At 42.6% G+C, this 27,414-nt stretch overlaps 1 protein-coding gene across 2 annotated transcripts in view; it reads right to left on the minus strand.

Annotated features, from left to right (window-relative positions):
- Positions 1–338: 338 nt before the first annotated feature.
- Positions 339–27,414, minus strand: part of LOC132829901 (PR domain zinc finger protein 1-like) — a 55,421-nt gene continuing 28,345 nt past the window's right edge. The window contains exons 1-5 of one of the 2 annotated variants that reach the window (XM_060847309.1): positions 20,157–20,259; positions 19,749–20,001; positions 8,864–9,927; positions 6,371–6,499; positions 339–5,530 (exon numbers count right to left, since the gene is read on the minus strand). In XM_060847309.1, coding sequence (XP_060703292.1) covers positions 4,979–5,530; positions 6,371–6,499; positions 8,864–9,927; positions 19,749–20,001; positions 20,157–20,165 — 2,007 coding nt within the window. In that variant the 5' untranslated portion in view covers positions 20,166–20,259 and the 3' untranslated portion in view covers positions 339–4,978. Of the gene's footprint in view, positions 5,531–6,370; positions 6,500–8,863; positions 9,928–19,748; positions 20,002–20,156; positions 20,260–27,414 lie in introns of those variants that run through there. The other variant, XM_060847308.1, reaches the window with a different exon arrangement.

A 27,414-nucleotide genomic window follows, 5' to 3' on the forward strand; every position in this document is an offset into this window, starting at 1 on the left:
TAACTAATTGGTTTGATAATAGACTCACATAGTAAAAATACCTTCTCCATCTGAGGTAGACAAAGACTCATGTTGATGTATTATCCAAATGAGGGCAACTCCACCAGTGCAGCAGACATAAAGATCCCCCGACATTATTTGAATAGAAACCGAGATCCCCCTAATGTCATGGCTATCACTTATCCCACAGGAGCAGTCATTTTCTGACCCTGACTGTGGAATCAGGACCTGAAGGAGGGGGAAGGAAATTTTGTGAAAGCAAAGCAAGAATAAAGACAAAAAAAGTCACATCATGGAGATATAGAAATGAACATGTTTAATTTAAGTCACAGCTACATAAGAAATTTAACATAAATAAAGTGTAAACCACACGTAAACATAATTTTACAAAAGGTCTTTCTGTACAAAACACTTCAGTAGATACACAAAGTATGTGAGGTTGCAAAAAAAAAACTACTCTGTAACTTTGGTGCAAATCTGTATGTCAATCTGTCCCTGTGATATTTTTGACCTGCTGTTTGATTCAAGTTAAAGGAAGTCAAACATCTCAACTAAGAACAGCCTGATTTCCATCTGTTGACCCCAGATACTTATCCAACAACGTTTGGTTTTCTTGAGAGGAAGAGATAGAGGTGCAGTCACTCAGAGTAAACTTCCTTAATGTCTTTGGGCAGGAATTTGTTGATCAATTATTTTTAGATTTGTCACTACTGTCCATACCCATGCTGACAATTGTCATTTTCTTTGGGGGAGTCTTAAATGTCCTTTAATCTAGAATGAAAATGCCACTACTAATGTTTCTGTTGATGTAAGTACTATTGACTCTTTATAACTGCAAGTAGGCTAATTGGGTATGCAGATCATAGAGAAGACATTACCACCAGAACTACTGTCACCAATACCTTACATATCTGAATTATGTCTGTTGTTGCAATATTTAGTGGTATTCCAAGTAGCAGTGAAACGTAATTTCTAACCATTTGACCACAAGCTAAAACTTTGTATGGAAGAGACTTTATACTTGTTCATGCTTCTAATCATGAGGCCTTTTTAACTTATTTGGGACAGAAGTGCTATAAAAATTAAACTGGTTTATGATGTAAAGGAATCCACAATTGATTGCCTGACACAGGTTGAATATTACCATTGTTTTTGCAGAGAACTATCCCATGTGGATTTTTTGCCTTGCTGCTCTGATCATGATTCTGGTTCCCTGGCTAGCTTGATTCGGTTCTTTACTCACTTTAAGCCAATGATTTCTTGAGTGATTGGACAAAGCTATATAAGGAATTAAAAGATATTTTATCTTTTAAAAGTTTGGTTTGTGACTGAATCTATCAAAAATGCTGTGAAAATAATTACAGAGTGTTTGTCTGCAAGGGAAGCTGTGCATGAAGAGGAAGCAGTCACAGGAAATACTCCCCAAAGCAGACAGCAGATCATTCTGACATCTCCTCAGCTTCTGTCCCAGTTGTATTTGTGCAAAGAGAGCCAATGGCTGCTGTGCAACATCAATCAGCAGATGAAACAGTAGGGTAGGCTTGGGCCTGCTCAGACCAAACAAAGTCATCTCCTTACTGTGGTTGGATGTCTCTTTAAAGATAAAGGTAAAATCACTAATTAGAGAGTGATAACTCACGATGAGTTTAACCCGAGGGTCATCACTTTTCAGGTGAGGGGGGTGTTTGAGAAGACAGACCTTCATTGTAACCTCAGCTGGTGGAGGAATAACCCACATTGTTAACATCATCTGCATATCAAACCAGCCCAATCAGCCAACTGAGCTAACCAACTTCCAACTTCTTAAAGATAACAGCTAACTCTAATAATATAAGTTGGCACTGAGGTCTATGAAAATTGGTAGCCCTCAGCTAGTTCTGTGAGAACACTGAAGAAATAAAGATAAAGGTGGAGGTAGATACTGATAAATCTGTTTAATCAGACAGATTTTTGTTTAAATCTTAAACTTGAGTCACATTTAGTCAAGGAAAAGCTGGAAAGCATTAATCGTTGTTATTAATTTGGTGTGTGTGCACGTGGCCTACTCCTGTTCCTTTATCACGCGTACTCTACGTGGAATAGCTGAAGTCAAAGGTGCGGCACTTCACAAAACAGGCTTTTAAGACCATTGTACTATTTGATCAAAATAATCCAATTGTTCACCCCTAACAATCTGAAGATATTTGAACCAAAGCCCCTATATTAAGATTCTATAAGATCCCTGATCTTTGCTCACTGAACCTAGAGCTGAATGGTTTGGAATCCCATACTGCAAAGGCCCAATGGCACTTTGTAAATATACAGTATGTTCTGTGTAAACCCATGTGGCAGCATATTTCACAGTGTAATGGATCTTTGACCAAGAGTCAAGGAGGGTCATGAAGTATTTAAGTGAATTCACTGCATCTCTAGTAAACAAATGCATCAAAAAGGAATGCTTCAAGTGGACCCAGTTCAAGAAAAGTTTGGTTTACATATTGCCAGGGCTTTCATTTTGCCACAGAAACCACTGAAGCCATGGCTCTTTCAGAATTATGGATGCCACCCAACAAATCTTGTGGAATCGTGGGATTCAGAGGAGCCATTGACATAACTTTTAAAACCTTGAGTAGTCATGAATACCACATATTGACTCCTATTAAATTGAAGAAAAATTGCAGGATGCTTTTTAACCAGAGTAGACATATGGCCAATAGTAATCACTGATGCTATGCATAACAGGAAAATCTGTAAAAGTAAAGCCAGAAGATGTCTATGTTTTCTCTACCTTTAGGGAATCAAAGATGAATTCAGGCACAACTATTCAATTATAATGTCAATTGGATTTGATTCCCACCACCCCCCCCCCGCCCCGCCCATATGTGCGCAATAGCACTCCACATAGGCGACACTGGTGGTTTCCATGGCAATATCACTCAAAAATATTCAAATCTTTTCCAGTGTAAAAGACAAAATATAAATTCATGCTCTCAAAGCAAACAGTAAACTGAGAAATGAAATCTCTCCGGCAGACTACCACAGACAGGTTGAAAGCACAATATGACTATTGGATTTTTCTGTGAAGTGTAGCAATTTTCTACATTTTTATTTACAAAAGCTAACTTCTAATTATCAAAAGTAGCAATTTTTTTACAGTCTTTATTTTCAAAAAGGATTTTGCCCTGAGCAACCTTTACTCGTTACCTACTCACAATAATTAGCAATGTGTTTGAAGATGAACGCTCTACTTAACCATTCTAGGACTTGCTTAAACCACATTATTGCCAAGTCTGTCTTTTTGGTACATGTACACTCATGTAAAAAATAATGTATGTATTTTTAGTCTTGTTGCTTCTGAATCTATTTTGACTTTACATCATTCAGCCAACTATAAAATACTCCAGAAAAATAGAGGAACTTTTGTTTCAGCAGATTTTGGCTTTAAGAGGGTGGATGTTATGTCAACCTCTGCCCCTTCTATCTGATACCCACTTAATTTGAGCAAAGTTAGCTCCAACACTAATGCAAACCTCACAGCATTCTGTATAAAAACACAGGCTGTGCCCCATAATATGCCCTGCTTTTAATAGCGATCTTATAAAGGTAAGGAATGCAATTCATTTTATTTTTCTAGTTTTAACAGTGACTGGCAGCTTACAGGTGCATAATGTGATGAAGCTCTGTCTCACGCCTAGCCCCAGTAAAGGCAGAGAAGTGCATCATATAATGGTGGGAGCAGAGCACTAGAAGATCAAAAGGGACATAAAGGTTTAGAGTTGGAGTAATTTTGTGTTTCTATTGGTACGGACTTTTGTTTTGAAGATATTGTTAGAAGCCTGAATCATTCATTGCAGAATGGTCAGAATGTGAATGAATGAGCTGAATAGGAGGCAATTAACAAGAAAAAACACCAACAAGAAACTAATCCCCTGTGCAAGTATTGGAGGATAAAGGATTTACTATCAAAATATTTTCCTCTTCCAACATCAATCTATCCTCACTACTTTCTACACACACCACACCCTGTGAATTCTCCAGTCCAAAACCAAAGAGAAATTTCTTGATATTTGGTGGAAAAGGAATTATTTAACAAAATTGCACCCTCCTTTTGAACTTCACCCTCACTACCAAAACAGCAAGAGTTCAATTGTTGAGACTGCATGCAATTTGCTGGCTGAATTCAGAAGGATCCAATCACTTCCATTCATAGAACCTTTGATCCTCTCAGCCCATGCAAGCTTGGCCAATAACACTGTGTTACACCTGATTGTCTCTACGTTATCTCACACAAACATTAGACTGAGAGTAATCAGGACCGTTGGATAAACTCAATGACAGGTAGGGATATCAAGGCCTGAAAGACAATTTGTTCTTCTGATGCCAATTTTTCACATTGAATTTTGAAATAATTCAATTTTCTCATCAATATTATCACAGATATTAATCAATTATCCCACATTTTAGTCACTGTGAACTTTATTTAAAATAAAAACAATGCTTTGTCCCTTAATAAATAAGATATAGACCTTAGAAGAATAAACTCATATCTGATTGTCTCTTAACTGATAAAAATATATACCATTTTTTGTCACATAAATATATCTAACACACCCTGAGAAAGCATTGAAAGCACAAAAATTACAATAGACGCTGAATCCATGTGTCACCCAGACCCAGTAAGGGCCGCATGTTTGGGCATTTTGTTTTTGGTCTGACTGAATCAATAGGAACTCACAAGGACAAGAGAGTGGATTCTCAATTTACCAGGTCCTATAAAACAATTCAACTGAAACAAACACACACGCAGAGTCAGATAATTACTATTATTACTGGAAGTACTTAAATCACACAAAACAAGGCAGGGTTTCAATTTCCTCCCTGCCATGAATTTTCCTTCTAAGTTTCCCAAAACAGTCAGCTATGTCACATGAGCCCCAGTGGTTAACCCTGTTTGCTGCAGAATTCATCAAATTAGTCCTGGCACATAACTAATGTGCAATTATAAACTGGCTTCTTGTTTGACCCTGACAGGTGGTTGAGGTGGTGAAATATGATGGTATAACATTAAATTTTTGGTCCTCTCATGGAAACCAATGGATGGAGGGCTGTCTCCATTGCTCTTGTGACATGTTGTTTTGAATGGCTCCTCTTTGTGGCCCTTCTCTAGGCCAGCGGCTAGAAGCTGCTCAGTTACCACTTCCATCTCTGCTACCGTGGCACTCTCATCCAATCTTTCTGCATGCTCGCTCATGTCAAAGTTATCAATCACATCGTCAATCCTGAGGAGTTCCTCCTTGGACAAGCTGCTCACTGAGGCCATGGGACAATTGCCTTTCAGGTGGATTTTCAGGCTGCACTGGTGGATGTAGCTCTTGGAGCAGAAGTGGCACTTGTGTTGCCGTTCCTTGTTGTGCAGGCGTCTGTGCAGCTTGAGGTGAACAAACTGGGTGAATTTTGCTGAACACTGCTTGCACTGATAGGGTTTTTCCCCAGAGTGGAGACGGAGGTGAGTCTTCAGGTTACTGGTGCTACTGAAACGTTTGTGACACACCTAGTACAGGGCAAGATGGAAAAGACAGTCAGGCCAACTGGACCAGAACAGACACGATCAACAAAACAAAGGAGTCAGACAATTCATTTCTTAAATTATCACATTCAGTGATTATTCTTGACTCTTAAAATAATAATCAAGAGGTTTATTATGTGTAAAATCCTGAGATGATATCCTGCGTTATCCCCCCTCCCCCCATCAACACCCACCTCAGTTAACAAAGAAGGAGATAAACAGACGAACATCAGACAAAGTTGAACAACCCAAAGCTGCTCCATTCCACAGACTGTGCTAGGTCAAAAATAGCAGGGCAAAGATTTTAATGTTAAGTATTTTGTGTTCAGCTCCTGTTTCAAGTTTCATGGTATTAATGTCCTACATTTTATGGACATTTATATTCTTACTTTTCTATCCTCTTCTGAAGCCACGGATCGGAGTTGTGTTTGTGAGATCCCCGGACACTAACTATGTTCTGGCAATTCACTTAAATGAGAACTCTGACAATGTGGTGTAGAATCTGGTTTGTGCTCAGGTGTGCAATGGGCATAACACAGGCATAATATTGACAATTTAGCAATGCAGGTGGTCTGGGGCCAACATCAGACGCTGCTAAGTTTGTCCAGGCCATTTGATTACATGGCTAAACACTGCTCTATGCCCTGGACAAATTCCTTCAGTTGTTCCCCCCACATGCCCCAAGTGTCCGGACAATGTTTAGCAATGGAGTGTATTACAGTTGTGTTCAGCTGTCACTTTGCTCTCAGCAGTCAGAACTATGGTCTCGTTCATTCTTAATCATTGAAAATTCCATTGCTTCAATCACCAACTATTTGTTCTTACCTGGCACTGGTGAGGCTTTTCTCCAGTGTGCACCAGGTAATGCTTCTGGAGATGAGCCAGCTGTGTAAACGTCTTATTGCAGGTGTGGCATGAGAAAGGTCTCTCTCCACTGTGGACTCTCAGGTGGACCTGCAAGAAACCGTCATGACTGAGTCCCATAGTCCATCAAAATTGCATCAGAGATGAGGTAGTCATCGCCTTTATGAGACAGTGATTCATTCTTTCACAGTTTGCATACTGTCACAGGCTAAAGTCTTTATGCCATCATAGCTCCTCACCAAAAAAATGCTATTTGCCAAATGTCACTTGAAGAAAGAGCGAGTTTGAATTTATTTAGCTCCTTTCAAAATCCTCAGGACATTCCCAAGTGCTTTAAAGCCAATAAAGTACTTCATTGTCAAATGAAAGAAATAAAACAGCTACTCAGTGATGTTGCCTGAGAGACAAAGATTGTCCAAGACCGTGAGAAGAATTTATCACCTTGCTTTAATGTGGTTCTATGGGATCTTTTACATCCCCACTGAGAGTACAGACAGCTAACACCTCTGTGACACCTCTGACACTGCGGCACTCCCTTGCTTTTTTTTTGTTGTAGTTTCAATCCTTCCACGATGAAATTATTTAATCAATGTACCTCTGACCCATAAGCAGAGTCCATGTGAGTCACTATGCAGGCTGAGATGAATTATAATAAACATTTGAACTTCAAGCCATTTCAGTTGTATCATCTTTAAGTTGAGATGTAAAGAGTGTGCCTTCTGCTTGACTATATATCAGATTATTCAAGACTTACTCTGTCAGAAATACTTTGCCAAGCAATAATACTTTAAAGACACAGCAACATGTTTTAAGTTCATCTGCAGGATGTGGGCATGGTTGCCAAAGCCAGCATTACTGCAAATTTCTAGTTCCAATTAGGCTGTCTCAGAGGGTAGTCTAAGATCATTCTCTAGATTAATTGTTTCAGTGATATAACCATTGTCCAGATGAAGGGCAGTTGTTGCTTTCTGTTGAACCCAATCAGTTCACTGCATTGGGGACAGTTTCATGTACAATTGTGACATTTCATAGACACATAAGTCACAGACATAAGAGATTTAGCACATGAGTTTTAAAATATAATTCAATCAGATCTGAAGCACTAACTTTTTTTTCACTCCATAGATGATGCCTGACCTGCTCAGGTTATCCAGCATTTTCTACTTTCCTTTCAGATTTTCAGCATCTGCAGTATTTTGCTTTTAATTGGTTTGGCTCATTATCTCTGTGCTTTGAAAGAGCTAGTCAAATAAGCATTTTCCCCATAGCCCTGTAATTATTTTCCCCTTCAATTATATTTGGGCAATAAGTCAAATAATGCAGATGTAAACCATGGTATTGCACATTGTAACGAATCACAAGACAGGCAGTTTCAGGTGAACATTAATCTCAATCTCTCATTACTGAACCATTATCAGCGAATATTTAGACTGGTGAGACAGACAGGTTGCAGAGACAAAAGTATCCCAAAAAATCTGAGCACGGCCCTAATCATGAGCACAAGGATTGTGAATGTTTCAATGAAACATGGTTTGTGCTTACAGATAAGGACAAGGGTGGTGGGAATTAAGTGAGAATCATAGAATAGAATCACTACAGTGTGGAAACAGGCCCTTGGGCCCAACAAGTCCACACCGACCCTCCGAAGAATATCCCACCCGGACCCATTCCCTTATTACCCCACATTTACCCCAACTACTAACCTAACCCACACACCCCTGAACACTTTGGGCAATTTAGCATGGACAATTCACCTAACCTGTACATCTTTGGATTGTGGGAGAAAACTGGAGCACCCGGAAGAAACCTACGCAGACACTGGGAGAATGTGCAAACTCGACACAGGCAGTCGCCCGAGGCTGGCGCTGTGAGACAGTGAGCTAACTGAGCCACCGTGCCACCCCTTGATTTGGTTAAAGAAACCAGGCCATCAACCAACATCACCAACAGGTGTTTGCCAAATCAGTTTTTGTTCAAGGTTTTCAAAGAACAAAACTTAATTTTCATCTTCAAAGTGAAGTGTTACCATGAAAACTGCATTGACTATGAACACGGGGTTAATCTAAACATCGAGTAACCCCAGCAGTGTATGAGTCTGAGTATTTTGTAACTCAAAGCATTACATTATTTCCCAATGTCATATTACTCCCAATGCTTATTTACTCCACTAATTGTGAAGCAAAACAATAGATCCTAACTTGCTGGCTGCAACAATTTTTCTCAAATATTAGTCATTTATCTTTGGACTATATTGAAACACTTTTTATGGATTTAATTTTTCTCAGGAGAGGGAAGGAGCAAGTGATATACTTCAAAGGAGTTATGTAGTCTAACTAACCCTACTAGTGCTAACAAGGAAGGAACAAACTTAAGGTTCACTACTGCGAACCTCTATGAGAAGTCAGAGCTTGAGCTCACTGTCTCTTTTGCAAATACATTGCAAAGAACACTTACTTTTAGGTTTGACAGCTGGCCAAAGGTCTTTGAACACACGTTGCACTCATACTTGATCTTTCCATTCTGTTTCTTCAGTGGGTATGGAAGTGATTTATAACCAGGGGAATCTGCCAGAGAAATCTTTGGTTTGCTCAGATTTATCGCTTCCTCACTTGCCGGATTCCAGGAGCTAGCTTTTAGATGTACCTGCTCAGACGTTATTGAGGAACCGGATGGTGGTGAATGGTCAAGAAGAGTTTCCTTCAGGCCCATTGCTGGACCTGTAGGTGAGAAAGCACTGGTCGGAGCAGGGATAAGGAGGCGCCTTGGCTGCTCAGGAACATGAAGCCTTTGGCCTTCTTCATTTGACAGTGTGATGGGCAAAACAGGCTGGCTCATCATGGGATGAGGCAGGTAGTCTCTGCTCACAAAATTGCCACAGACTGGGGCCATCCTGCTAAAGAGGCTAAGATTGTTCACATTGTTCAAGGTGCTTGGACTGTTCAGCGTGTGAATACTGTTGAAAGTAGGTGAATAGTTGGGCAATATTAATCTAGGGTAGTGAGGAGACAGGGTGCTATATGGATATATATACTGATGCTGGATGTGACTTGGAGGCGAGTACATCGGGTAAGAGACCAGGCCCTCAGCATGGCTGTGACATCCATTCAAATGGAGAGAGCGTTCTTTCTGAGATGAGGTAGTTGAGTTGAGAGACAAAATCTGAGGGTATTGTTCAACAACAGGACTTTTTGATCTTTGGTTTGGACTGGTTCTGGAAAAAGGGCTGGTTCTCTCCAATGGCTTTTCTTTGTCATTAACATCATTTATCTTCGAGCTATTTTCTTCTGGTTGATGTCTGGTCTCTACACCTGGATAAAGCTTTTTACTGAAATCCACAATTTGGTCATCTGGAGTGATGGGTGGTGTATCTCTGTCAATTATCTCCACATTCACCTTTTCTTCCTCATTCTTTGTGTCATTAGCATACGGTTTTTGGCCTTCGTGTACATCTTCTCGGTTCTGAGGTAGCTGGCCAGTGAATTCTGACACCAGATCCTTGTATCCCTTGAGATTATGTTCTAGAAAGAAAATCCATATGGTTAACCTTGGGAAGAGTGTGCAGAATTATTACTGACAGGGGAAGGGAGATGGGAAGAAAGAGAAAGATCACAGTGGAGGCTACACCAAAGGTGAAACCGGACATTGAGGCAAGAAGTTGCTCAAGAAGTTATAATTAAGTGAAACCATGTGAATGTTCTAAAAGACACGCATGTTTCAGTTGTAACTCCCTCACCTGTGTCAGTAGGTTCTGGCTTCAAATTCTACTCCAAAGACTCAAACCCATAGTTTAAGGCAATGCTTTACCATAGTTGTAAGAGAATGCTGCACTGTCATAGGTAAGAACTGTCATTTCAGATGATAAACAAAAGGCCTGACTGCTTTCCCAGCTGGACTTAAAAGACTCCTTGGCTTTACTGAAAGAGGAACAGAAGTGTTCTCCCTAGACTCCCAACCAAACGTTCATCCCCTCAACCAGTATCAGAAGAACAAATAATCTGATCATTGTCACATTGTTACTGGTCGGATCTTGTTGTGCAGAAATAGATGACTGCACCTGATACGAGGAAAGCCGACTGCACTTTCAGAGGGCAGTAAATTAAGCTGAGATGTTTGCAGAGCAAAGTTGAAGTATTTAACAAGTTGTGGTTATTTTCAACCTTGATGTGGTCCTGCATTGTAGAATTTACAGTATGTTTTGATATTATTTCCAGTGATTAAAGAGAGCAAAATTGGCGGCGAAAAATCAGAAACTCGTGGTTTCAATGCAAACACACGAGGGAAATAGTTTTTTAAAATATTATCCCATGTCATTAAAAACTCGTCTTTGCACAGATGAGCTTGATGGGAACTATTTCTCTTCCATTTAATATGTTTTGCCATCCTAGTTCACATGATATTACTCTTGCTGCTGGAGCTGAGGTTCAAACTCCAATCCCCAGTTATGTTATTACTGAGGTTGACAGAGCTAAGTGAGTTGGAATATCTTTCCAAAACTTAATGTCTAGAATCACAGATGAATGACAAAATCAGAAGCACATCTAGAAATCAGCTCATCAGGTGGGGTGCAGTGGGATCGGGGAAGGCCAGTTAGGAATTCAAAGATCTTCAGTCACTTCACCCAGAAAGTGAAATTTGACCAAACATCTCGAGTCACATGTAGACAAGCTGGTTAAGATAGTATTCAGCATGGTTGCCTTTGAGTATAGGAGTTGGGACATCATGTTGAGGTTGTACAGGATAATGATGAGGCATCTTCTGGAGTACTGTGTACAGTTCTGGTCACCCTGCTATAGGAAGGATGTTACTAAGCTGTAGAAGGTTCAGAAAAGATTTACCAGGACGCTGCCAGGAATGGAGGGTTTGAGTTATAAGGAGAGGCTGGATTCTTTTTACTGGAGCGTAGGAGGTTGAGGGATGGCCTTATAAAGGTTTATAACATCATGAGGGGTATTGATTAGATGAATGGCAAGTGCTTTTTTCCCTAGGGTTGCGCATTTCAAGACTAGAGGGCATCTTTTTAAAGTGCGAGGCGAAAGGTTTAAAAAAGACATGGGGGCAACTTTTGTTTTACACAGAGACGGCTCCTGTGTTGAATGAACTTCCAGAAGAAGTGGTGGATGTGGGTATAGTTACAACATTTGGATAAGTACATGAATAAGAAATGTTTGGAGGGATATGGGCCAAACACAGGAGGGGAGACTAGTTTAGTTTGGGATAATAACCGGCATGGACTGGTTGAGCCAAAGAGTCTGCTTCTGAACTAAAAGCTTCTGGCTATGACTCTAAAAGCATTTCTGTTTGTTACTGCTGCTTTGCACCAAAGAGAGAGATTAACCGCACTTTGATCTGTGACCAAAGATGAGCCTCCAGATAGGAGACAAGTTGAGGCAAAGACATAGTGAACCAGAGCTTCCTCTTTCACTGGCCGAATCATTTCTGAAGAGCTTCAGGTGGGTGGGGTCTTGGTGTAGGGGGCTGACTAACTGGAGAGATCACAGTCATTCTGAATTTTGCTGAATCATATATTGCAACTGCGTGGAATTCAGTGACTGAAGGCAGTGAGCTGATGCCTTAAAAAAAAACACTGACACAGATAGTTTTAACACAGAAACAAGAGAGAAGTGAGAAAGCAACCAATTATACTGAGTCATTAAATCTCAATCCCCCGCACTCTCAACCGACAAGAGTGTGACAGCTACAACTTTTATTCAGTTTAAAAAATTTGGTGTGTACAAGTTTATTGAGATAATTTAAACATGGAGTTGATCTACCTCAGATAATTATCAGATGAATTAGAGCAACCTGGTCCCACTCTATTATCCCACTTCCTGCACTAAATTAACCTGTATGGCCTTGTCCCAGTATATTGCTTCCAAAGCTGTGCAACCGTATTGGGGCAAACTTTCTCTACAGGATTGAATGAGCCACGTGAGTGGAGGTTCTTGAATCTAAATCCTTTGTAATATTTAAGCAAGCCAGTGCCTATGTCTGAATCAGCTGAGTTTCTACATGCTGCCCTGGCAGGATATTCGTTCTTTCCGAAGTTTGAAAAACCAGGAATGATGTAACCGTGTGGGCTAATGGAAGAGCATGACTGTTGTCACCCATTGTGGACTTTATTGATGGGATCATTGAGAATAGGAATATGGCAATCTGCAAAGCTGAGCTTATGGAGAATGATGGGATCATACAGCAAACTGAGCGATTCAGTTCTTTGTGCCTGTGGAACTATTCAGTTAGACCCAGTCCCGCAGACATTTCTCTAGGACTCTGATACTTTCTCTCCTTCAAGTATTTATGCATTTTCCATTTCTAAAAGATATTTGGTGTGTTTCCACTACCCTTTCAGGCAGTGCCTCTTCAGTCAAAAAGTGTGGTGTTGGAAAAGCACAGCCGGTCAGGCAGCATCTAAGGAGCTTGGCAAATGGTGGAATTTAAACTAACTTCTCCCAAAGATAGTGTTATGGCAATTGCATTGCACTAGTAACCCAGAGAACATGGGTTCAAATCCCTCCTTGGCAGATGATGGAATTTAATTAAGTTCCTCGGATGCTGCCTGACCGGCTGTGCTTTTCCAGCACCACACTCTCCGATTCTGATCTCTGGTATCTGCAGTCCTCACTTTCTCCTAGTGCAGCTTAACTCACTGCCTGACAGGGATAAAATCACTCATTTGCTCCCTTTTATTCTTTTGCCACAATGATCTTAAATCTGTGTCCTCTAATGATTGAATTTTCTGTCAGTGGAAACTACTTGTTATTTACTCTGTCAAAAACCTTTCAGCATTTGGAATTGTAAGTATCAGAAACGTCAGTCAGTCAGTCAGTCAGTCAGTGAGACTGTTGCTGTGTGATGAAATAGGTTTCTAGCTGTTTGGGTAGCCTTTCCCTTACTACACTGCTTTTTTCTTTTACACACAATTCATTTTTCCACGAAAGCTTCTTGATTGTGGATAAGCAACCATTGATACCTCAGTGAGACTCTGATCCTCTCCACAGAACGCTGCATCAACCCTACAGCAGAGCCTTTGAATAACAATGGGATGAAGTGCCTGTGTCTGAATCAGCTGAGTTTCTACACGCTGCCTTGGCACGATATTCATTCTTTCCAAAGTTTGAAAAATCAGGAATGATGTAAGCAGATCAGTCATTACAAGGCAATCAACTCTGGGCTGAAGTTCAGTTGAGATTGGAATGCCACATAACCACAGCTGTAGTTCCAAAAGCATTCCTTCAGCACTGGAGAGACCACAGTATATTTTAAAAGTCTATCACACCCACTCATAGGTTATACAACTGTGTATCCTAATTTGACCCGGGTTCCTTTCATTTACTTCCACATGTTTCCCATATGACTTCCCATCCAGAAATGCTTCGATACGAAAATTCTCCTCCTAATCTTCAAAACCTTCAATGATCTTTCTCTCCCCCTGCATCAGGAACCTTCTCCAGTGCTATGATTCCAACAATTTGCAAATATCTCATTTTCATCACTCCACTACTGGTGCCTGTACCTTCAACTGCCTTGGCCCTCAGATGTGGAGTCCTCTTCCAAAGCTTTTTTTTAAGATTAGATTACTTATAGTAGTGGAAACAGGCCCTTCAGCCCAATAAGTCCACACCGACCCGCCGAAGCGCAACCCACCCATACCCCTACATTTACCCCTTACCTAACACTACGGGAAATGTAGCATGGCCAATTCACCTGACCCGCACACCTTTGGACTGTGGGAGGAAACTGGAGCACCCGGAGGAAACCCACGCAGACACAGAGAGAATGTGCAAACTCCGGAATTGAACCCGGATCTCTGGCGCTGTAAGGCGCTGTGAGGCAGCAGTGCTAACCACTGTGTCACCGTGCTGCCCACCGTACCTCTCCACTGCATTTAAGGTGCTCCTTGAAACCTACCTCCTTGACCAAACTTTTTGTCACCTGTCCTATTATTTCCTTGTGTGGTTCAAATGTCAGACCTCATCAGAACATAGCCCGAAGAAGCGCATTCAGATGATCTACTACATTAAAGATGCCGTATAAATAGATATTGCTGCGTCAGTCAATGTGCGGGATTATTTTCAACTTGCCACATTCACCTTAAACATGAGTCACTGTTTTCTCAAAGTGAGAGTCAATTTTGTATGTTCTTTGCTATTTTTGAACTCTCAGTAGCTGCCTGCTGTTTCAGAATTAATTAATTTCTATCTTGTCTTACGAAGGTAATGTTTTTATTGAAAACAAATGAAACAAAATATGAAATGAAGCAGGCCTGTGTGTAATTTTAATGCTTGGCATCAAATCTGACTCAGATTCCTGAATTAAACTTCTCCTGTCTATGTCTATAAGGATTCTATAAAATATTTTTGATGAAACATTAAAAAAAAGGCCCCATGTGCCAGCCCAGATGGACATAAAATATGCTCTCTTTCAAACAGCAGTTAGCAGGGTCCCTCTAGTTACAGGGTAACATTTACACGCCAAACAACATGACAAAAAAAACAGGTTCTCTGAACATTTACTTCAGTGCTGATGGAGCACCTTGCCATGCATAGGTTGATCTCAGCATTTCCTACAATGGGTGTCCACACTTCAGAAATACTTCATTGGACACTAAAAGCATTTTAGAGCCAGAGGCAGTGAAAGGTGCTCCATACATGCAAGTTTTTTGCATGATGAGTTGAGGGTGGAATGGGAGCAGGCAGTGACTAGCAGTTCTAAATAAGAACTCGCATGTTGCATAAAAGTGACCATGAATTGACAGCCTCTTCTAGTGATCACATTGGTATAATTGGTGGAGGAACTGAAGACATTTTACGCCGATGTAGTTTGGCACAGTGCTCAGTCACACAGATTGGGGATGAGGAATGAATTTAAAATTTGGCTCTTTTTTTCTTCAAAAAAAAAGGTCAACTCACTTTGGCACACCTATGCCCTGTGTTAATATCTGAACAACAGTCGTCACAAACAGTTTAATCAACTGACACCAACTCCAGGAACACAAGCCCACACGCAACAGAGGTCATCCTGGGTTCAGGCCTTTCGAGCCAACCTTAGCACTGATTTCCCTCATTGAGATATTCTGCCGTTAAATAACTGAAGGCGATATTTGAGTCAATTAAAACCTCAAATTGTTTTTGGATTCTGCAGTGATGTGGACTGACTAGCTGACATTCACTGCTGCTTTCTGTTTCACTTTGAATGTAGTGAAACTGGGGACAGCGGCAGGAGGCTATATTACTGGAAAGGATCAATACTGCAGCTCTCTGCACTGAAAACACTGTATTTTGAGATTCACCTCCTCGGAATATGAACAGAGTCCACTTTTTCTTCCAGAACTTTGTTTATTTATCCTCTCCTTTGATTGGAATTGAATGTTAATAAAGTAAAGGATACAAGAATATATTCATACAAGTGCACATGTGCACCGAAGTATAGGTGCATTCAACATTTCATTCAATTGAATATCATTGTCATGTGAGTCTGGACAACAACTAGATTTACATAGTAACTTAACAAAGCAAAACATCCAAAAAAACTTCAGATTTTAGTTATCAACCATAATTGATATTGAGCCACATAAGCAGACATTGAAAGAAAATACCAAAATTGGCTAATCAAGTATATACCAAGAATTGTCTTAAGGGATGAGGGTAAAGATACAGAAAGGGTGGGGAGGAAATTCCAGAGATTAAGGGTCAGTCAACTAAAAGCACAATCACCTACGGTGGAGTGAAGGATGCAGAAGACCCAAACTCGCAGGAATGTGGAGGTCTCAGAAGCTGGTTAAACTGGAAGAAGTCTGTAGGTAAGTGTGGGCTATGAGTCTTGGACAAGCTTTCAAATAAGAATTAGAATTATTAATTTGTGCTACTAGTGCACCAGGAGCCAATGTAGGTTGATGAATACAAAGTCATAGTTGAGCAGAATTTGTTGAGAGGCAGAATATGGCTAGCAAAAATAAGAACACTCAATGCTAATATATTGTTAGAGCTTTAGTAGGTGGAGGTATATACTGGAGGACAATTCCCCACAATCTTCCCTCCCATACCCCACTACCAACATCTACATGTGTGCACTGACAATGATTTCAAACAGGCACCTTATTTGATTTCTCTCTAAACAACTGCAAGCTGTAGTGACAAAGCCAAACTGCCCATTGTGTAAAAGGAACTGAGTCAATTTGTGATGACTAATAAAAGAGTAAATTACTGAGAGAGGGAGCTCGGACTTACTAACACCCCAGGGTAGGGAGAGTGGGGAGTGTGAGGACAAATTAACTTTTCAATTTGTGGCTGCAACATGTAATAGAAACCTGTTTAGCAGGGCAAACACTTGTCAAACCACATTTCAAGACAAAAGAGAATTGTTGCTTGTTACTCAACCAGCAACAGTAAGGCGCCAGCTCAAAAACAGATATCATAAAAAAGAAGACGGCATGGGATGGAGTAACCGAAGTGCAATAGATTGATGACCACAGGGTGAGGTGTAACCAGGTAAATTAAAACTGGAAGAAGCTAAGCAATATGTTAACCATGAAACATTTCAAGTATATGGTGGACACACACACACACACACATATATACTAATGCATACTAACAGCAAAACACACACAACTAATACACAGCTAACACTCACACCTTCATTCTTGTAGTGTAAATCATACACATCTTTCCCCACTCTCAGTCACTCAGCCTTACTCACCCTTTCCCTCAGTACTGTCACACTCACTATCATGATTGAACTTGATTACATTGGGATTGAAGTTCCTGCTCACAAGTTTCAGAAGTGTTACTTTTTGTAGCTAAATATAAAAAGGGTAGAGGAAGGCATGAGAACAAATAGTCCTGCATCTAACAGTTTTAAAAACAGGTTCTGTTAAAGTGCTGTTATGTGAACTGTTCTAGAGTGACTGGAGTTCAATGTGTCCCCAAACTCTGCAGTATATCAATTAGTGATAGAGTTAACCGAAGCACAGTACTGAGACCTGCTGAATATGTTGCCCTTTGTTCAGTGATAGTAAAATAATGGGAATCAGGTTAATTCTCTCCAAACAAAACCTGACAAGTGGGAGGGATAAAAGGAAACAAAGTCAGGGAGGAACACATACTAGTCTTACTAAGAAAAATATGAAACAATAGAAAGGGGGAAGAAAACATTGATGAGCATTGCTCCAGGAATGAGGAACTTCAATTCCACATACAGATTGGAGACTTTGGAGCTCTTTCTTTTAGAGAAGATCAAAATGAGATTTTCAGAAAGAATGGAATTAATGAGGGGTCTGGACAGAGTAGACACAGCAAACTGTTCCCATTGGTGGATGTATCAAGAATCGGGAGGCCGAGTGAGTAGTTTACATTTGGAGTCTGGGAGATTATTTCAGAGGGCATTAGATGATTATTCACATAAAAACAAGGTGCAGGGTTAGAGGTAAAAGGCACTAAGTTCAAATACTCAAAGAGCCAGGGGTGAGACAATGGGTTGAATGGCTTCCTTGTACACCTAAGACTTCCATGACTCTGGCACAAGAAACAACGGTGAGATGTGGAAAAGTGCAGCAAGTCATAGGATCTTGAATGTACTGCCTGAGAGTATAGAGAGGATGGTTCAGTCGAGGTAATCGAGAGGACGTTAGATTGGTATCTGAAAAGGCAGAGAATGTGGCAACTCCACAGGGAGAAGGTGAGAAAGTGGGAGAAGGTGGGAAAGTGGGAGAAGGTGGGAAAGTGGGAGAAGGTGGGAAAGTGACACTTTCTCCTACAGAGAACCAGCACAAGAACCACAGGCTGAAAAAAGCTTCATTCTCTTCTGTAACCACTCTCTAATCCTGTTCTGTAATTTTCAGATGTGTCCCAGAACTCTGGACCCCTTCTGATCACAGAAGAAAATGATGCCCTGCCCCTTATAAAGCCTTTAAAGCATTTTTTAAAGGGATGAATCTGTCAACAGATGAAAGTTCAAGGTGAAAACTGTTCAAACATGTATGTAATTTCTTCAAAAGAGCTTATCTCCACCAATCATACCTCAAGTTAAAAGGAAAAATGATCAAACAGTCAAATCTCCTTGAATCCTGCACTGAGTGATTACTAGTATCGGGTTACGACGAAAGCTCCAAATCCCATTCTCTCCCGGTGAAATCTCCACCTCATATTTTAGTTCCAAGTATTTGGAGAACAAACCAACAGGAGAATGAGCAGACCTTCCTGTGGGCTGTCTGCGTCAACAATGAACAGATAAACCTAACCCGAGCCAATCTCGTTACTCTGACTTCAGAGAGTGTTTACATTAGAGTCCTGATGAAGGGCTTTTGCCTGAAACATCGATTCTCCTGTTCCTCGGATGCTGCCTAACCGGCTGTGCTTTTCCAGCACCACTCTAATCTAAACTCTGGTTTCCAGCCTCTGGAGTGCTCACTTTTGCCTTCAGAGAGTGTCTGACAGTCGGTCAGTACTTGAGGAGGGTGCCTCTGCCCTGGGACCATTGCTGGCAATGTGCACTCTCACTCTTAATGGAAGGGGTTGGGGGTCGGTGAATTGGAGCCAGCCATGTGTGTCCCAAATGACAGTGGCGTGGGTTCCATTCCCAGCTCCCATCCCGGATCCAAATCCTTCAGCACTTGTTGACGATCAGAGCTCAATGCCTGGCACGGATTCTGAAAAGGGGCTGCTGGGTTCGACCCAATAGTACGAATGGAACGGATTCACGCACACCATCCCAAATGGTTAGGAATGGTCACTGCAAACTGGTAAAGAAAATCAACCCATCGCTCATTGTAAACAGCGCATCCCGACAGTGCCCCCTTCCCGGACACTTGTTACAATCTCAGACTTGCTGTGGGTATAGTTGACTGAAATTATTGCAGCGTGCTGTTATTAAAGCGAAGTTCAGGCTGGAGAAACTGATTTGAACCAGGAGCGGGCGGGGAATTTAAAACAAAACTCACAACTAAGAACGAAGAGGTGGTGAGAAAAGAGAGGCAGCAACGCATTTAATTGGAGAGAGAGAGGGGCATTTAACCCCGAGGGGTGTACCTCACCATTCCCGTTCAGCGCTCCTCTGATGGGGTTTTTTTGGGGGGAGAAGGTGAGGATTGCATTATCTGGGAAAGGTGGGCGTGGGGTGGGAGGGCATTCCATTGACCACAGTAAACTAGAAATGTTATATATCGCCATCATAACGGTGCGTGGACAAATCGTGTCCGGGTGGGCATTTTGCATTGGTACAGAACGTGGGAAGGTTCAACTGCACTCAATCAACTTCGGGGGGGGGGGGGGGGGGGCGGGGAAACAACTCTTCCAATTCCCCCCCACCACCAAAACCTGCAAAGGATAAAAGGTAAAAGACTCACTGAGTTTTAACATCACCAGGTCCCGGGTCGGAGGGTAGTTTAATCTCTCAGCGAATTCCCGGCTGTACCAGACCAGAAGCTCATCGCTGGGAGGGATTGGTTTCACGGTGTAGAAGTAAATATCGGTGCCATTCTGACAGGCGACTAGGTTCTGCCCTTCCGCCGACTGTGCGGGATTCACGTACCGCATCCAGTTACTCTTACACACATTATACCCGTCCAGAAAATGACTGAGACTCCCGGAGGAATACACCTAGCGACAGAAATCAGACTCGATTACAATTTAAAAAGAACTTGATTTGCTGCGTTGTGTTCACCCCCCCCCCCCCATCCTCCCGAGAAAGACATCGCTTTGCAATTGTGATTCATGCTAAAAATAAAATGTTGATGTTTGATCGGTAAATTAACCTGCTCCATGTAAAACCCCAACAGCAGCAGCACAGCCTCCTCGCTTCAGTCAGTATCTAAGAAATGCAGCCCTCCCTGTTGTCAGTCAGTAATAGTTTGCAGACTTGTAATGAAGCTAACACAAAGTCATGATAACTGAGCTATTTATGACAGCTGTCACATGGTAACAGTGAGCTCATTGAGTGACATCATGTTTCGGAGGGTTGGATCTTCCTGTGCGAGTGTATCTGCCCATTTCGCTCTCGCTCCCTCTCTCACCGCGAGTTTTCACAAAACTTTTCCCCCAAGCCCCAGGGCATTTCATTTTCACAACAACATCCAGTTCTTGTTAACATGGCCAGAGAAAGTACAAGCTTTCCAGAGCCGGAAGTAACAGTCACATTAGAAATGCTGCTGTAATTTGTGTGTGTTTGGGAATTGCTGGATGGCGCTAGGCCAGGGGTTTTTTTTGGTGGAGCTGGGAATCACTGCACACATACCGATGGGATCTCTCTGAGCCCTGCGCCTTTTTGCCAGCTGTACTCGGAAATGGACAAACTTGCAGGAGAGACTCACACTGGAACCCCCTCACTCCCCACTCTCCCACACACGAATCTTTACTGGGTTTTTTTTCGAAAGCATTCTATCAGTTGCAGGGAGCTGTGCAGGAAGATGTTGCGGATCACAGACCAGGTGGAAAACTCAGAGCTGCCTTCGAGTACTCAGAATGTTCCCGAGATTTGTGTAGCACCCAGCTCATTCCCTTCATTTTCAAATCAGGCGACGGCGAGTCGGAACTCCAAAACTGGTGCCTCTTCCTCTTCCAGGTTTTCTTCTCCCAAACCTACAGTGGCACACTCACCTGGACACAGTTCCCGCAGACACTGACCCTCCCCTGGGTACAATTCCACAGACACTGACCCTCCCCTGGGTACAGCTCCACAGACACTGACCCTCCCCTGGGTAAAATTCCACAGACACTGACCCTCCCCTGGGTACAGCTCCACAGACACTGACCCTCCCCTGGGTACAGTTCCACAGACACTGACCCTCCCTTGGGTACAATTCCACAGACACTGACTCTCCCCTGGGTGCAGTTCCACAGACACTGACCCTCCCCTGGGTACAATTCCACAGACACTGACCCTCCCTTGGGTACAATTCCACAGACACTCACTCTCACTGGGATAAACTTAGACAGACACTGACTCTCCCTTGGGTACAGTTCTACAGACACTGACCCTTCCCTGGGTAAAATTCCACAGACGCTGACCCTCCCCTGGGTACAGTTCCACAGACACTGACCCTCCCCTGGGTACAGTTCCACAGACACTCACTCTCACTGGGGTATAGTTCCACAGACACTGACCCTCCCCTGGCTACAGTTCCACAGACACTCACTCTCACTGGGGTATAGTTCCACAGACACTGACCCTCCCCTGGGCACAGTTCCACAGACACTGACCCTCCCCTGGGTACAGTTCCACAGACACTCACTCTCACTGGGATATAATGACTGTCCCACACTGTCGTACCTTCACTGACTGTCACCGGATACAGTATCGCTGACATACCTCATTGTCCCAGGTAGAAGCTGGTTTGTGTTCAAATTAATTTCAACGTGATGTGCTCCATAACTTTTTTTTTCTCTATTTGGAATGCTTATATAATACTGAAAGTGATCACCTCACAACAATACAGATTTCTATCTATTATTACTTGCCCAAAGGGTCCTCTTCTTATTTGTAAAGGAATGGAATACAATTCTACTGATACTGACTTTCATTACAACAACCAGCAATAATATAGTACCTTTCCCATAGTAAAACATTCAAAGGCATGATGGGAGGAATTATCAACCGATATTTAGCACTGAAGTGTGTAAGGGGATAGCTGGACAAGCAACAAGTTGCTTGGTCAAACAATGTAAGCTTTAATGCGTACCTAAAAAGTGTGTGGAGGGAATTCCACAGCCGAAGCTTCTGAATGTATGCACATCAATGGAATAACGAAACTGTCCCTGAAATGGGAGGAATGCAGTGTCCTAATGTTCCCTGAGCCTTCACGCTGAGTACTGAAAACTTGTTTGAGCCGGGTGGCTATCCCATCCTGACTTTCCATGTGAGATCGGGCTTTGTGGATAACTGATTGACAATCTAGGCTAGGAATCACGTCGGATTTCCAATCCATAACCCTCCTTTGTCCACCCAAAGACTATGGCCCACGAAATCCTTTGGAACACTGACTGGGACTAGAATCACCCTAACGTACCTCAGACAATGAACCAAAGTCTTTAGCCATGGCCTCCTGGATGACTCCATGTTACATAAGGCACATCCACTATCTACAAAACTTGTGTAAAGATTAAAAGATGCATGTGTCAGATCCAGCTAGTACAGTGTTCATTACTGGGCTCATAAAGCATCCTGCAAAGCTTCCCAGAGACTCAGAGTGAGCACAGGGGGCTGGATCTGAAATACTGCACTAATCACTGCAGGATGAGCTGTTCAACCCACCTTGTGCCTGTTTTCCACCTGAGGTGTCTGGCAAGGAGCAAGCTTCCTGAGTCAGGAAGACATTCTTTGGATCAAAATACAGAAAGTCACCAACAAGTTCCTCTGACAAACCCCATCTCTCAAATGACATGCTATGAACTGACCAATGATTGCAAATCGCACCACCAGGGCCTCGCTATAAATCTGTTCAGGAGTAAGGCATCAAGTGTGCTACACATCACTGAGGACGTGTCTCCCCTCCAGATCTAAGGGAAGTGGACCTTGTTGTAGTGTAGTTCCAGTTTCAAGTCCCACCTGCCCCCAAGTGTGTACACACAGACTGATCTAAATAACTGTAGTTCCCAATAATGATGATCAATGGCTGCAGTTCCCAATAATGATGATCAATAACTGCAGATCATCTTCAAGTTGCCTTCCCCTTTAAATAAAGAAGCTATTCCGCCCCCCCCCCCCCCCCCCCCCCCCACTCTGCAAGCTTGTGGACCTGATTGTGTGACATACATTCTCAAAGGATGGGAAGATGCAGGAATTACCCCTAACAGCGTCTGTTTGGAAAATGAGGACCATCAACAATTGCAAAGAACAACAAGAGAAATACAAAGCTCAGAAGCCAAGGGGACGCCACACTTAGTGAGATATTGGAATCTGTCGGTCCCGTGATACCCAGTGAGTCAGCATTGAGGCCTGGACAGCACCTATCCCAATTATACCGTCCTACTCACAACAAAACCAATCCAAACTGATTGTTATTATTATTGCATTGAAGTTTCATATTGTCGAAGCAAAACCGTAACTTGCTTCCCTCAATGACAAGGTAGCAATTTCGAGATTATTCCCGGCACAGACGTCACCAGAATTGTTTTTTTGTAAATGGACTGTACTGCATTGAGTTCATTCCGAAAACGGCAGCTAAACACATGAGAATATTCCCTGGGGGGTCACGGTGCTTCCGCTCAGTTCCTGTGGAATATCACAGGATGCTGTTGGCCGCTGACGTTTTATTTCTCTCACGCACCTGCTTTACACCACGGTGAGAATATGATCGGGACTTATGAATGTGAAGCCTCCCGCAGCCAAATAGCTTGCCAGCACTCACCATAGTGACTTGGCAGATGGGATTACAGGGACTGCACAACAGAAGGGCGCAGGGGGGAGCGAAGGGCAAGGAGTGAAAGGGAGAGAATTTGGGATAAAATGAGCAGCACAACGACAAGAGGTGATGTTTCCCAGCGCCTGAATCCTAACTGTGTGGATCAATACTAAAACCGTCAGTCACGTTATTGTACAAACCCTTAACGGGCCCGTGTGGATTTTCCTCAGTGATGCTCTCAGTAGCACAAGATACATGCAACAACACTTCCGTTAGGATGGAGAGGAATTGGATGCGAGCGGTGCACATTAACCAGGGCCAGACATTTCTAACAGCGGGGAGGGGAGGGGGTTAAACATTTACTGTGTGTTTGAGGTGGGGGGGGGCATCTTGTTATATTGGGGTCCCCTTTCCAATCAGATCCCGCATTCAGGAAGGCAACAACAGAGCAACAAGTTATGAGGGAATAAGAAATGTTCACAAAGCAATTATTAAAAAGCAGCACAAAACACTGAAAACAAGAGTAAAGAATGATAGAGTGTATTTCCAGAAATCTCGTTGAGAAAACATAGCGACAAATGGGCACAGGAGGAAAGAAGGATGTGGTAACAGGGTGGGGCGGTCAAAGATGGAAGAAAAGCCCCGAGGTTTGTGGAATACGTTTTTAACAATGAAATACAGGAGAGAGATTAGATTGACAGATAAAGAAAGGCCGAGAATGTGGCGCTGGAAAAGCACAGCAGTTCAAGCAGCATCCGAGGAGCAGGAGAATCGACCTTCCGAGGCAAAATCCCTTCATCAGAAACGTCCATATTCCTGCTCCTCGGATGCTGCCTGACCTGCTGCGCTTTTCCAGCAACACACTCTCGACTCTGATCTCCAGCATCTGCAGTCCTCACTTTTCGCCTGAATAAAGAATGGTGCCTTTCACGATAATCCCCAGTGTATCCACCAGAGGGCAGTGAAACCGAAGTCTGAATGAGTTGGATCATAGTCACCTCATAATTAGGATCTTACAGTAGAGAGGAGGCCATTCGCCACGTTGGCAGTTACTGGCCCTTTGAATGAGTTTACCAATGAACTGCCACAGCCCAGCGTGGTCCCCTACCGCCGCCTCCCCCAATAACTCTTATCAACAATATTAATCTTTTCCAGCATATGCCCAGCCAACTTTTGAAAGTTCTTGTATAAATTCAACCTTAGTTTGTTAATAATTTCATGCATGAAGACACCTCTCCTCTTGTCTCCTCGATATTGCCGATTGTTTTAAAGCCGTGTCCTCTGTTCGCCAAACCACTTGCCACACAACCAGTTGTCCCCACCTGCTCTATCCTAACCCTCTATCATTTTGAATACATTTGGTAGATCTCCCCCTAACGCTCTATTCTAAAAGGAAAAATTGCAACTTTCCCAGTCTCCATAGAAAACGAGGATCCCGGCAAGATCAGTAATCGTTGCCCGATCAAAATTGTCTGCAAGAAGGGCATGTCTTGCTGAAGAGGAACTGACACAAATTCGAAATAAAACTGAGTCAGACATGAGAGACAGCCGGTGAGGGTGTATGTACGTCTGTGCATCTTCCTATCCTACAGGATGCTGGAGGTGCAGTGGGTGCGAATTGCACTGTTCTCAACCTCTCAAGCTTAATGTAGTGAAACTTGAAAAAGTACCTCTGCCCCCGCCCCCAACCAGCCTGCTTTCAGTTTGTTGATCTCATTAGGGCGCTGCCTTGCAATCCATCACAATTCCAAACTGAGATGCTGAGCTACGTAAACATCTGCATGCAATCCAGTTCCACGGAAGATTCCTACAAGGGGTGGGGGGGGGGGGAGGGGAGAGACACCTGCAATCTGTCGATGCTCAGAACTCTCAGTCTATCACATTTCTCCTGTTGCCTCACGCTCATTATCCACAGACTACCGAGGGAGGTCAACAGGCTCATTAAGAAGGAATGCCAATCTTCCGGGAATTTAAGATCTATCTCTAGGACATTGCTGCATGTAGTCTTCGAAAATATTTATAGGGCATCTTCTTTGAACATTTCCCTTTTCCAGATTTAAAACGTTGACTGACAGACAAGCATCAACCAATTGCTTTTCAATTGGCATTGGAAGGCAGTGCATCTCCAAGGTGGCGATGTTAACTTATTAGTGGCTGGAAGCAAGTCAGGTGATGAAACCTCAAAGAATTTAATTAATCACAGTCAGACCCCATCAGATTAATCCCACCCTCCTCCCATTCTCGCTGCATCTCTTGCTCCTTCATCCCACCCTGTTAATCTGTTCCTATTTTCCCATTAAAGCTTTAAGGTGACTGCTGGGGGCCGCCAGCAGAGAGATTTTCCAGGATCCACCAGAGGACTAAAACTGAAACCCAATTTGTCAGGGAACTCATGTCAAATGTAGCCAGAGGCTCGATATTTGATTGTCCATCATTTATTCCTGTCAATATTGGCAACCACTTTCCTCTATACTTTATATCCATGTGCCATTACTAATATCAGTGAGTTATTGAAGGACTGCAGATTGATGTACTGCTGCTCATCTGAGTTGATGCCCAATGTAAACAGATAAAGCCATGACCAACCAAGGACAATTATTATGGAGCAAGAGTGGATAGAAGTTGTCAGGCTCCTTGTCGATTGACTTGAGCTACAATGCCTGGGAAGAGGTCTCAGATAGCCTGATGCACCTCCAGCGAAAAGGAAAAGGGCATAATCCCTACAATTGTGTAAGGCTGATACCGACCTGACCCAGTGACTGTTTATAAGGAGCACTGGAGCTTGGTGCTGCACAATTAGATTCAGGGTCCAGCTGGAAAATGCCAGCCCAGCCTGCAATGTCTGCTTTGCCTTTGGCATACATTTCAATTCACCATCTCTGAGCTGACAATGTCTGACCCACTCTACTCTTCTTACCAAATCCCCCCGATCCATTCTCTCACAAGGGGCAGATCCACTCATATTTACACTGAATGTCCTTCCCTGATAATTAATTCCACAACTCACTTTGAATGAAAATTTTCCTCTCGCTTTCTTTCTTATTTCTAACTTCCTCATTTTTAAGCAGTAACCCCAAGATTTGAACTTTTGCCATACTGTAAAATCTGCCCAGATCAGCCTGGTCAGAATCCTCCAGAACCACAAAACCTCAAACAGCTCATCTCACCTTCTTGCCAAAGACAGTAATCTCAATTTCCTGAAGAACTCATCAAAACTGAAAATGACTGATCCCAGGAATCATCTTCAATGCTTTCAGAGCTAATAGTGTTTGTTTAAGAGCTCAAAACTGATCAACACGAACAGTACCTCATCCAGGGGCAGTGTATCACATCTTCTGCCAGTAACTCATTTGCCTAAAGAATATGCTGTCAGTTTTTTGGGTCCATCTGTAACAGCGTTATTATATCATAGTCCATAGCTTCTGAATCAGAACATCATGGATCTCAACTCCAACTCCAGGGCTTTGAGCACCTAATCCAAGCTCAGAGCCCAGTACCTGTCTGGAGGGTGTGCTGCGATGTCAGATGTGCTGTATTTGGCATGAGATATTAAACCGAGGGTCTGTCTGCTCTCCCTCAAGTGAAGGAACAGATTTCACAGAACTGTTATGAAGAGGCAGAGAGCTCTTCCTGGATGCTGGCTCATATTTAAGCAACAAAACCAGGCTGATTA

The sequence above is a fragment of the Hemiscyllium ocellatum genome, chromosome 30 (genome assembly GCF_020745735.1).
Source record: "Hemiscyllium ocellatum isolate sHemOce1 chromosome 30, sHemOce1.pat.X.cur, whole genome shotgun sequence".
NCBI classification, from domain to species: Eukaryota; Metazoa; Chordata; class Chondrichthyes; order Orectolobiformes; family Hemiscylliidae; genus Hemiscyllium; species Hemiscyllium ocellatum.